General features: G+C 49.8%; 5 protein-coding genes across 5 annotated transcripts; 2 read left to right on the top strand and 3 right to left on the bottom strand.

The window, feature by feature from the left end:
* Nucleotides 1–317: 317 nt before the first annotated feature.
* On the top strand, nucleotides 318–2400 carry LOC111072415. The gene has a single exon (XM_022364261.2). The coding sequence runs from the start codon at nucleotides 475–477 to the stop codon at nucleotides 1882–1884; it is 1410 nt and encodes a 469-aa protein (XP_022219953.1). The 5' UTR covers nucleotides 318–474; the 3' UTR covers nucleotides 1885–2400.
* Nucleotides 2313–3937, bottom strand: LOC111072418 (rhythmically expressed gene 2 protein). Its single transcript, XM_022364265.2, has one exon. The coding sequence runs from the start codon at nucleotides 3189–3191 to the stop codon at nucleotides 2430–2432; it is 762 nt and encodes a 253-aa protein (XP_022219957.1). The 5' UTR covers nucleotides 3192–3937; the 3' UTR covers nucleotides 2313–2429.
* Nucleotides 3938–4098: 161 nt separating this feature from the next.
* On the top strand, nucleotides 4099–5889 carry LOC111072417 (26S proteasome regulatory subunit 10B). The gene is made up of 5 exons (XM_022364263.2): nucleotides 4099–4311; nucleotides 4385–4504; nucleotides 4578–5298; nucleotides 5378–5518; nucleotides 5614–5889. The coding sequence occupies exons 1-5, from the start codon at nucleotides 4203–4205 to the stop codon at nucleotides 5714–5716; spliced, it is 1194 nt and encodes a 397-aa protein (XP_022219955.1). The 5' UTR covers nucleotides 4099–4202; the 3' UTR covers nucleotides 5717–5889.
* Nucleotides 5779–7219, bottom strand: LOC111072416 (tRNA (guanine-N(7)-)-methyltransferase non-catalytic subunit wuho). The gene has a single exon (XM_022364262.2). The coding sequence runs from the start codon at nucleotides 7102–7104 to the stop codon at nucleotides 5902–5904; it is 1203 nt and encodes a 400-aa protein (XP_022219954.1). The 5' UTR covers nucleotides 7105–7219; the 3' UTR covers nucleotides 5779–5901.
* Nucleotides 7220–7964: 745 nt separating this feature from the next.
* LOC111072447 (Alstrom syndrome protein 1 homolog a) lies at nucleotides 7965–11975 on the bottom strand. The gene is given in 6 exon segments (XM_022364326.2): nucleotides 7965–8148; nucleotides 8216–8364; nucleotides 8435–9092; nucleotides 9168–10166; nucleotides 10168–10409; nucleotides 10477–11975. Coding segments are annotated over 6 exon segments (3447 nt in total). The 5' UTR covers nucleotides 11813–11975; the 3' UTR covers nucleotides 7965–8085.
* Between the last annotated feature and the right edge of the window lie 157 nt (nucleotides 11976–12132).

Here is a 12132-nt window from a genome sequence, read left to right as displayed (position 1 = left end):
ATATACCGTTATATATCTTTATAAATCATAAATTTATTTTTCAAGCCGAGTGGCTTATTTTTGCGTTTTTTTAACCAAACGTCTAACCACTGATCAACTTGAGTTAAAACATGACAAATAATACCTAACTGAGCATAAATTCTCCAAGTTTCATAATCAATCGGATAAAATTATATGTTTAGTGGTGAGAGTCCTAATTAGCTTGTAATATCAAAGCGAACATAAAAATTAAGCAATATGATTTCGTCGGTATATTTACGGTATATTATGATAATTAGAAGGTTTATTTGGGTATATTTTTTAGGTCGGCCGGTATATTTGATCGGTAACTCCGCGGTCACACTGCTGGCTATCGCCGCAGTTTATTTACCAAATTTGTTTAGATGTTTTTTCTATTATCCTCTGTGCTGTTTGCTTGTTAACCGGCGTGCAGATTATAGTTACGCCCTTTGTGGGACCATACTCCAATGTAATATGCGTGTCTGTCAGCTCGCCGTGGCCGTCGGCTGCCTGCACGTGCTCCTCAGCTGCTCGGCCAGCAATCATTGGGTGCTGAAGGAAGACGAAATTACCCAAAAGCTGGACTCGCCCTTTCACATGCGCGAGCCCCAGAACCTGATTGCCTTCCTGGAGCAGATACGCTACAATGAGTACGTTGAGCGCTCCTACCTGGACCTGTTGCGAAAGCGGGAACAGATTGTCGAGCACTTGCGCTTCTCCATGCGCTTCGGGGAAGACCTGGCCGAGCAGGCCAAGTGTGCGATGGACTACTACATGCTGGAGAAGCGAATGTCCTATCTGAAGATCACACCCGATCAACTGAAACGCATCAATCTGCCGGAGCAGAGCGACGTGAATCAGCCGCACGGAAAGTCTGGCACTGGGACAAAACAACGTACCCTGGAGCCCATCTGCAGCAACTATCATAAGCTGAGTGTTGGCCCGGCCACCTACGACCATCTCGAAAGCTTCCAGCCAAAGATTATGGACTCGGCATACGTGGAGCGGGAGCATGACACCAATATCGGGACGGCTACCGTCGAACTGACACGACGGTTTGCCGTTGACGGACTGCAGCATCATCCGGCGTCATGGAAATTCCACACGCTCAGCTCCTACTACTGGCGCATGCGAGGCAATGCTCGCGAGGCTCTGCCCTGCGCCCGTCTGGCCACATTGCTGGCCCCGCCCATCTTCAAGGACATACCGCTGCTCAGTCTGGGCACAATACTCTTTCGCATGGGTCGCCTGATCGATGCCGATCTAATACTGACGGCTGCCGTCGAGCATGCCCCCAGGGTGGCGGAGAATCATGTGGTACTCGCCTCAGCGCTGGCCATGAAGCATGACTTCAATCGGTCCCTGCAGCACTTTGATGAGGCCGAACGCCTCGATCCCAGCACCCTGCCGCGCACCCAGCAAGTGCGCAACTTCATCAGCTGCCTGGAGAATCTCACCAAGAAGACCTCCAAAATGTACAGCTACGTGAAGTACATGAAAAACGAGGTGAAGGAGTTCAAGAAGCTCAAGTTTCATATATCCCAGAACCATGAGCGACTCGTGCAGCAGCAGCTGCCGCTGGGTGCACGGCGCTTCCTCGACTCAAAGTCCAGCAACGATGATCTGCATCGTCGGGGCCAATACTGCAGTACGCGCACACCCAACGGCTCCGACGAGCCGGTGCTCTTCTGTGATTTCTACTCGGACATGCAGATGCGGCTGGAGAGCAAGGACGTGGATATCGATGTGCTCGAGCGGGATCTGAAGGCCAACACTGATGCGGTTATTCGGCAGGTGTCGACGGAAATACGCAAGCAATTCAATCTCGAACAGCTGAAGGCAGCCAAGGCCCAAATGCCCGCCAAGGCGACAAAATCAACGTAGAAAAGCAACCGAAGACGGGTAGAGCAGAGGAGCGGAGCGGAGAGGAGACCACCAAATGCATTCCCTAACAACAAGTAGCAGTAGTAGTAGTATATATATATATATATATATATATATATATTTCGGATCACAAATTAGTTTTTAATCTGTTCAATAGTATTTACGACCGTGTGTGTGTCTGTCCCTGTGTGTGTGGCTGGGAACATTTATGTGTACATATATTGATAAAGATATTCAATAAGTCATCAATCAGGTAATAGCTTATTAATCGGCATCTAAGGCTAGGCATGTAAGATGAGTCTGAATTTTTCACATACCCCAATGCTCTCGTGCATTTGAATATTCGATCAAAGGAGAGCACAGCGCGCAGAGCCGTGACTAAGTATCGCGCGTCTTATGTTACGATTAGGCATATAAAGATTTATATATATATATGTATGTATGTATGTATATTTTTTTCGTTTCGTTTCATATTTTTTGTACACATAAGAGCAGCCAGTAAGTTATGCATTAAACAAAGAGAAGAAAGAATAATTGGTGCATCGTCACCAGACAATCTCTTGGGTCTCGAGGGCCTTCAGAAGGGTGGCCAGGCTGTCGTATGAGTGTTTGGCGGCTCCCTCTTGTTTGTCAGCCTCTATCGGGTGCACCAGCAGTCCGCTCCAGCCACTATTGCGGGCACCGGCATAGTCCATGTCGTACTTGTTGCCAATGTGCAGGGCCTGGTCCGGGGCAATTTGCAAACGCTCCAGGGGCAAATTAAAGATGCGCGCATCGGGTTTCATAACGCCAGCCTCGTAGGAGGTCAGAATGAAGTCGAATTTGCCCGCGAAGCCCATGGCGGTGAGTACTTGTGGCAGGGATGGATCGAAGTTGGATATGATGCCCACGCTTTTGCCAGAATCACGGACACGCTGGACCAATTCGGCTGCTCCCTCGACATGCCGCCAACAGGCGCTGGTGCGGAAAACCCTCACGAGCTGTTGTCCAATCGTGGCCAGCTTGTCGGCCGGTAGGCTGGCATCCACGCAGCTAAACGTACCCGCTACCAGCTGCAGCCACCAGGATTGCCAGTCCAGATTCGGTGAAGAGCGACCAAAATTTGGATATTTGTTGCTCATGATTTTGAACTGTTGGCGAAAACAGCGCTCCAGCTGCTGTCTGTCGAGGCCAGTCACTCCGCATTCGGCTGCCGTCTTTTGGTATTGCTTTAAAGGATCTTCAAGCCTCAGCAGCGTGTCGGTTACATCAAACGTAACCAGGCGAAATCGTCGCAGATTTAGCAAAAACTGACATTTCAACGACATTTTTCTCCAGTGTGACCAGGTTCTGAAATGCTACAAATACTGTATTGATCGATATTCTCTGTCAATTTCGCTCAGTCACAACAAAACAAAACAAAACTACTGGATCCATATAATATAACATAAAACATTACATTGCATTTATCAATTAATCTACCTCTAAAAAACCTCAACATGCCAACTGTAAAGCTGCAGTCCTCTGATGGTCAAATTTTTAAATTTGACTTTGACATGATCACCAGATGCTCAGGAACAATAAGGAGGTTTCTGGAAGTCTCCATCCTGGAGGATGATGAGGATGCCGCTCTGCCGTTGCAGAATATAAGTTCGGACACTTTGAGGATGGTGCAAGATTGGGCAAAATTCCATTTTAGGTCGGATTCGACTGAGAATGATATACACCAATGGCAACAAAATTTCATCAGCAGGAACCAGGGCGAGCTCTTTGGTTTGATAAAGGCCGCCAACTATCTGGACATCCAGACTCTGCACGATGTGACTTGCAAGACCGTGGCCGACATGTTACGACACAAACAACCCGATGAAATGCGCAAAATTCTCCATATCAAGGATGACAACGAAAACTATTCTGAAGAGAGCACGGCCGGTTTCCAGTATTCCAATATCTAAGACAACCAATGTCAACAAATAAAGCAATGCATTTTTTGCATTAAACATTTATTCGATACGGGTGCATAAAATAAAAACAAAACAAATCAGTGTTAGAGAGGGTATTCCTCTGGCGTGTACATTTTTATTGAACCAGTTCCGGTATTGACTGTCAGTTCTAGGGTGCAAATACGTCGAAATTTATTTAAATAATAACATCGTATGGTGCGATGCATTTCCCTCAAACGATATATAGACTATCGAAACAATCCACCGATCTATCGCATCATCGATAGTACCATCGGTGGTATTGCAGCCCTGCCAAAAACTGCAGATTCACGGCATTTACCATCCGAATTTTGTAAAACTTTTTCTTGAAACGAGTATAAATACTTTGCTTGCGAAATGACTGTGACTGCCACGCCGATGCCCGATAATATGCGGGTTAAAGCACTGTCCGACTACAGAAAGAAACTGCTGGAGCACAAGGAAATCGAAGGGCGTCTCAAAGAAAGTACGGTCCAACGTTTGTCCAATCCCGGGCAACTCAACGCAAGCATTAACACATTCATTTCCCTTTGTTGCAGAACGTGATGAGATCAAGGAACTTACCAAACTGTATGACAAGTCGGAGAATGATCTCAAGGCGCTGCAAAGTGTGGGACAAATCGTGGGTGAAGTCCTGAAGCAGCTAACCGAAGATAAATGTAATATATCTATATATGGTTACAAACTTGAAGTGTTCGAATTTTCATCATACTCTTCCTTACCCACTTTCAGTCATTGTGAAGGCTACCAACGGACCCCGCTATGTGGTCGGCTGCCGTCGCCAGCTGCACAAGGCGATGCTGAAGTCTGGCACTCGTGTGGCCCTGGATATGACCACACTGACCATAATGCGTTATCTGCCGCGCGAAGTGGATCCCTTGGTGTACAATATGTCGCATGAGGATCCCGGTGATGTTACATATTCGGCCATCGGTGGTCTCACCGAGCAGATTCGTGAGCTGCGCGAGGTGATTGAGCTTCCGCTACTCAATCCGGAGCTGTTCTTGCGTGTCGGTATCACTCCGCCCAAGGGTTGTCTGCTCTATGGACCGCCTGGTACGGGCAAAACACTCTTGGCCCGTGCCGTTGCCTCCCAACTGGATGCCAACTTCCTCAAGGTCGTGTCCTCGGCCATTGTCGACAAGTATATTGGCGAGAGTGCTCGTCTCATTCGTGAGATGTTCAACTATGCCCGCGATCATCAGCCCTGCATCATATTCATGGACGAGATCGATGCCATTGGCGGGCGTCGCTTCTCTGAGGGCACATCGGCGGATCGCGAAATCCAGCGCACGCTGATGGAGCTGCTCAACCAAATGGATGGCTTTGACTCCTTGGGACAGGTGAAAATGATCATGGCCACAAATCGTCCAGACACCCTCGATCCGGCCCTGTTGCGTCCTGGACGTTTGGATCGTAAAATTGAAATTCCACTGCCCAATGAGCAGGCACGGTAAGTTTTTTGGACATTAACAATCATCTGGACCATATATATATTACACTCTATAATGCTGTCTGTGTACCATTTATAGCCTGGAGATTCTCAAGATTCATGCTCTGACAATTGCCAAGCACGGGGAGATCGACTATGAAGCCATTGTCAAGTTGTCGGATAACTTTAATGGCGCCGATTTGCGCAATGTGTGCACAGAGGCTGGTCTCTTTGCCATCAGGTGAGTGCCCGTACCCGTACCTGTGCCCGTGCCCGTGTCCCCCCCAAAAAGCACATCAAATATATAATTATTCGTATTATTTGTTTCTTCTGCAGGGCTGAGCGCGAGTATGTCATCCAGGAAGACTTTATGAAGGCTGTGCGCAAGGTATCGGAAAACAAGAAGCTGGAAAGCAAATTAGATTATAAGCCAGTCTAATGGCATCAAATGATCCTTTAATAAAGATTAAATTACACACATCTAAATACACATAATTATTTATATATATATATATATATCTGCATATAATATAATATGTTCATGTAACAGATTTGTCAAACATAGTCCGTTAATTTTGTCCGATAAACTAATTAAATGCTATGTAAAGATAAGAAGTATGTAAATTATCCACATTTTTGCTGCTTCTGCTCCTCGATGCGACGCTTCTTGCGCTCCAAGTAATCGCTGACATTGTCGAATCGTTTCTTAAACCAAACAGACAAGTCCTCGGGCATGAATGCGGCCACATCTAGATTGTCTAAGACCATCTTCAGCCAACCGTCTGGCAGGCCAGTGGCCCTCTCGCCATTCCTGCTGTCGTACACCCGCAACGTTAGACGGTCATTCTCCGCACCAGTCACATAAATCCGGTCATCGGTCAATGCAAAATTGCATATATTCCATTTGCCGGCCTCGGCACGCACCAGTTGGGTGGAGGTGATGCTCCAACTCTCTTTGGTTGTCTGTTCCAGTCGATACACGCCAATCGCATCCACATGGTCATAGAAGAGCACGGCCACCTCATATGTCTTTTCGGGCTCCAGCTGACGCACCAGCATTCGGACAGCTGGAGCGGGAAGCTCGTGGAGCAGCTGCTCCTTGCCGCAAGTATAGTTCCATACCCGCAGCGTCTTGTCCCCCGATGCCGAGATGATGTGCTGTTCCGTGAGCATTGCCAGGCCAGACACGAATTCCTTGTGACCCAAGCAATAACTGTGTATATCGAACGTTGCCGGATAGTTGGTGACCCGTATCTTGTCATCGCGGTCACATGTGATAATATACTGCTGGTCCTCCGACCACAAGATGTCATACACAATGCTCAAATGTCCCAGAAGTAAACGTGGCGGAGCATCCACCTCAACACAGTCATACTGATAGCAATCACCAGTCTTGTCGGTGACCAGAACGGAGCTGCCATCGCTACAGAACCTCAGGGCGCTCGATGCACGTGCGAGTGGGCGTATAGAGAGGAGCTTGGCGTTCTCAGGTCGACTCTTGTATAGCAGCACTGCCTTCTGGCCAACTGTGGTCAGAGCCAACAGTTGGCGATCTGGAGAGTAGGTCACATTTTGTATCGATACCTCGACCTTGACAGATCCTGTTGCTTCCCTCAAGGCTGCAGGCTGTTGCTTTGAGCTGCTGGCCGGGTGGCTCGGCCCTGGGCCAGGCACGGGGACTGGCTCGACCGTTTTCAATCCACACGTGGTTAAATCCGGTGGCAGTTCGATTTCCTTAAAGATTTGCAAGTCGCCCGGATTCAGGAAAAGCACCTTACGGCCGTGTCCAATAACCAGCTCGGGCTCAGCGAAAAAAATTGTTGCCATGTTTACCGCCTACGTTCGTTCCGTATTACTTTTGCTTTCTTCTTCTTTGCTTTCTCTTTTGCTTCAAAACGCTGGGTAAAATTCTAAGAAAAATGAGGGTATGGACAACAGGCCAAATGGCCCACAAAATACAACCTATTCAAGGTAAAATCCACCTCCAATAATAACACACCATCCGGACTCATTTTTGCGTTTCAAGTTTGAGTCACACCAGAAATATACCGCAAATACACAGAGGAAAATCATATTCGATCTGAACCAGATTCGACAATCTTACATTTTGTGGCGGCGGAAGGGGGCGGGACGAAATTTTTGATGCTGATCAAGAATAAATATATTTGATGGGGTCGGAAACGTTTCCTTGTGTGCGTTACACACATTCACTTTGACCCAAATCTGATGTACCGCTTATCTCTTCGATTACCGGGTATAATGAGTAATAATGGAGTTCTGTATAACTCGAGTTTGAAAAGTAGGTAAACTTTAATAGTGAAGGGGCTTTTAAGGAAAGAAAAACAACAGAACAACTGATCAATTCCATTTGCCGGCCTCGCCACGCACCAGTTGCACCAACTCTATTTTCTTTTATATGTTTTTTACGCTGTCTACGAGATCGACAAGGATATGCCCACCTGGGAAAAGTTTTTCCCACGAATTTTATCTTTCGACATTTTCCAAATATCAAATCACGAACGAAAGTAAACAAAGCATAAACAGCTGATCAAAGCGCTGTACAGCACATTTGTTCGCTTTAAAACACCGTTATTATATTTCGTTCCGGCAAGTTTATCTAGTGGCCAACTTTATCCTAACGCCAACTAACCGGTGACGTAACCCGAAGTCGAGAAACCGGCTCTAAATCATTTGAACAGTTTTTTATTCGAAAACAAAAATTAAAAGTGATAATATAAAAACATAAATCAAGCCTTCAACTGGCAAAGTGTTGTCTCCATCTTGTAGGGGTGGGAGGGGGTGGTATTCCTAAATGATTGTCAGGCTGTGGTTCAGGGATATCTTGCCCTTGGACACGCGGTTTTGCATGCGCTAAAAGAACAAAACGAATCATATTAGAAAATAATTAATTTTAAATTAATTTTAAATGAAATCATACCCGATTGAAGACATCCCGCATGAGGCGATTGCTGCGACGCCGTCGCTCCTCGCGCTCACGATTCTGAGCGGCCACCACCTCGGGCAGTCGCTGGCATCGTTTGCTGGTCATGGCCTTCATCTCCTTCGTGGAGAAAACTCGAACGCAAGCTGCGGATTAGAGGATTGAAGCACCATTCGATTGCTGTGATGATGATGATGTGTGATGTGTGATGCTTACATGTGACTGGCGGTGGCAGCTGTTGCAGCCGCCTGTCCAGTGTCTCCAGGGTGCAATCCTCACCGAGCAGCTCCTCCAGTTCGCGCCGTCGCTCGCTGCGCAGCATCTGCATTTGATTGAGTATGGCCTTGCGCTGCTTGGACTTGGCACAGAACTTGGGACGAGCGAGCTGCAGGTGATCCTGCAGCGACATTGTGTGCTGCATTTCGCTCTCCCCAAACTGAATCATATACGCAATGCCATGCGCTCCCCTGCGCTGTGTCTGTGTCTGCGTTTGCTTCTGTGTCTGGTCCCTGCGCTTCCGCTGACACCTACTGCCCGATGTAGCCTCGTCGTACTGATGCGTGGTGGTTGTGGTGGTCGTCTTGGAGGTGTTTACCACTCCACCGCCCCCCATTGGTATGGACATCTCCGAGCTGAGGCACAACATGGAAGAGATCGAACTGCTGCTGGTGGTCGTTGTCCTCGTGGTGGCGGCGCAGCGTTCTTCGGCGCCTTCTGCTGCTTCTGATGCCACCTGCACATATTCGGCCATGGCATCGCTGCTCAAAAGGCTGTACCCGTGGGGCACTGCTGTGTAGTAGACACCACCAGCGTCCATTCCTGAGCCTGATCCTGCTGCCTGCGTATATTGCATTTGAATGTAATGCTGTGGTGCCTGAATATGAAAGAGACAGCAACACCAAAGGAGAATGTGAAAGGGAAGGCAACAGAAATTCCACTAGAGGATTACCATATGCTGCAGCTGCTGCTGCTGCTGCTCTTGCTGGTGCACACACAGCCCGTGCCCCTGCCCATGCCCATGAACCAGTGGATGGTAATGTTGATGCTCCTGATGCTGTGGATGGTGTAGAAGATGTGGCATCCGTGGCAGTATACGCTGCTGCTTCCTTTGCTTCTGTTGTTTCTGCTGCTGCTGCTGCAGCTGCTGCAGCTGCTGGTGCTGTTGCAGCTGTTGCAGCTGCTGCTGCTGTTGGTTCTGATAGTGCTCCATAAACTGCCGCTGTCGCTGCTGCACAAAAGAGCACACACTTTCGCTGCGTCCGCCATCACTGGAGCTGTTGGGTGTGGCCATTTTTCCTCGCTGTGGAATGCCCCTCGGTGGTGGTGGAGGTGGCGGTGGTGGTGGGGTTGGTATCGCCTGTAATTCCGGTGCTGCTGCTGGCGACTCCACATCAGCGTGTGGCTTTGTTATGCATCTAACCTCGTCTGGGGGCTGCTCTACGGATCTTAGAGGCTCCTCTTGTTCTCCCTGAAGATGCACAGGCTTCTCTTGCAATCCCCGAGGGTGTACATGCTTCACTTGCACACCCAACAGAAGTGGTTCCTGCTCTTGACCAGCACCAATCATGCGTGCCCGAACAGTGGCTCGACGCTGTGGCCCCTCCCCATCCGGCAGCAGCTCAATCAACGGCTCTGCACTGATCAGGGGATCGTACTCGATGGCAGCCGTGGGACTCTTGTCATCAACTGGAACAATCTGGAGGAACGATTTGCTATTCACGATCTTGTACACCGTCTGCAGCCGCTTGATCTCCAACTCGATCCAACTGAGCGTTAGGCGACGCTCCGAATCGTTGCTGGACGAACGCGAACGCTCCTCGTACTCGATCTCGCTCTGGGTCATGGGATTGAGCCACTCCTGGCTCACTAGCTCCGTTTCCGCGGGAGCGGTAGTGGTAGCAGGTAGCGGTGCGGGAACAGCCTCATTGCTGTGCGAAGATGTGGCTTCCACCCTCATGGGAGATGCTGCTGGCCTCCGAAGAGGGAAGCTGCAGCTGCTGTGGTTCCGTCGTGGGTTCTTTGGCTGCTTTGCAGGCCCGTGGATTGGTCCGTGCGGTGACCATCTCCTTGGAGCTGCTCGCTGTGGAGGTGCCCGAGGAGTTGGCTATCAAAATGCGTGTCCTCGGAGCGGGCACAGGACGTGCCACACTGGCAGTAGTGTTGGTGGCCATGTCCTGCAGCTGGGCAGCAGCTGTGTGGCATTAAAGATCGATTTAGAAACGAATCAGTTGAGTAGAACTGGGCTTTTCCTGGCTTACCTTTTGCCTTTGTTGGGCTTTGGCGGGAGCGCAGGCTCTCCCCCAGTTCTATGCAGGAGATGCGCTTCGCTATGTCCCGTATCAAATGCTTCTTCTGCTTGTGGCTGAGACTGCGGGCCTGCACCAGCGAACAGAGCAGATCCACGCCCAAGTCAAGCTCTCCCTTGGGACCACCAGCAGGGCCCGGTCCTGTTTCAGCTTCAGTTCCTGCAGCAGTAGAGGACGAAGAAGAGGAGCTACCTCTCTGGGCAGCCGGCTGACAGTTTTCTTTGTCCTCCTTCGCCTGCCTTCGACTGGCAGCCCCGGCCAGAACCTTCTCCAGCTGCGCGGCCGTATACTGACGCTCCTCCTCCTTTGCCAGCTGCTTTTGGGAGCTACTCTGAGCAGAGGGCAACGACGAGTGATAATCAAAGCTACTGGCCACCGAGCTGCCGCCATTTGGGGATGTGCAGCGTGACTGCGACTTGGACTCTCGCCTGGAGCTGCTGCGATTGCTTTGATTGCTGCTGCTGCGAATGCTCCCCAGACTGGGCGTGGTCCTGCGTTCGCTGCGGTTCACAAACGTACTGGAGGCGAGCGGTGGCCGCTGTGCCAGCGTTGTTCCCTGCTCCAGCTGCAGCCTATCCAAATCGGTCTCCGAACGCTGCTGTGGCTGCCGCCAGCACTCCTCCAGAATGGAACGCTCCAGGGTGCTTATGTTGCTGGTGGACACCGCCCGCTTGTAGTAGCCCACATCCGCGGCTGGGTCCCATTCAAGGCGCTTGTGCGATTTCACGGCCGATTCGGGCGTTTGGGTATTTTTTGACTTTTTCTCGGGCGTCCTGTCTGGCGCCTGACTGCCCGCTGGCTTGGTGGGTGTGCGTAGATCCTCCGCGGACACGGCTTGACTGGTGCGCATCCCTTCGCAGCCCACAACGCAGTCGGTGGCTACAATGGGTATAATCCTGATGATCTCCTTATCGCTTTGTGTTTCCTTTGGCACAGACGCAACTGTAGCGTCAGCGGCAGCGGCAGCTGTTTCCTGATGCTGATGCGGTTGTCCAGCTGCTGCAGATGTCGTTTTTCCCCCGCTCCCGCCACTGCAGCGGGCTGGCTTTGATGGCGCCACTGACACTGAACGGGGAGTGCAGTGTAGGGGAGCCGTGTACATGCTCACATTGCTGCGACTGGTGCCACTGCTATTGGTCGAGGACAGGGCCATGAAGCGCTCCAGCTCCCGATCGACGGCCAGTTCGGATAGGTATTCCCTGGCTTTGGGAGGGACGCGCGACGCCAGCAGACGCTTCTCGTCCGTGTGCTTGCGGAGGTGTGTGCCAATTCGCTGGTGGCCAGGCATTTTGCACCGTCTCACGTGTGTTGGCAGCAATATAAACTAATATGTCAAAATTGCAGTTGGTGTTTTGTTTTAAAATGTAAATTGCATTTTTTTAAATGCGACGGAATTTTCGTGCATTGTTAGGCAGTGTTTCAAAGTGCTGATATCCGTTCAGTGTTGGCTAACAGCGCTGATCTCATGGGTTAAACTGGTTCTAGTAAGTCGTTCTACTGGCTCAATTACAGATTCGCTCAGTTCGTCGTGTGTTTCGCCTTTTAACACTTTACATACACAAGTATCGGAGCTCTACCATCTCTTTTAGAATTTATGCCGGAAAAACT

The sequence above is a fragment of the Drosophila obscura genome, unplaced genomic scaffold (genome assembly GCF_018151105.1).
Source record: "Drosophila obscura isolate BZ-5 IFL unplaced genomic scaffold, ASM1815110v1 contig_165, whole genome shotgun sequence".
In the NCBI taxonomy this organism is placed as follows: domain Eukaryota; kingdom Metazoa; phylum Arthropoda; class Insecta; order Diptera; family Drosophilidae; genus Drosophila; species Drosophila obscura.
The sequence above is the reverse complement of the archived record's forward strand: the minus strand, read 5'-3'. Positions and strand labels throughout refer to the sequence as shown.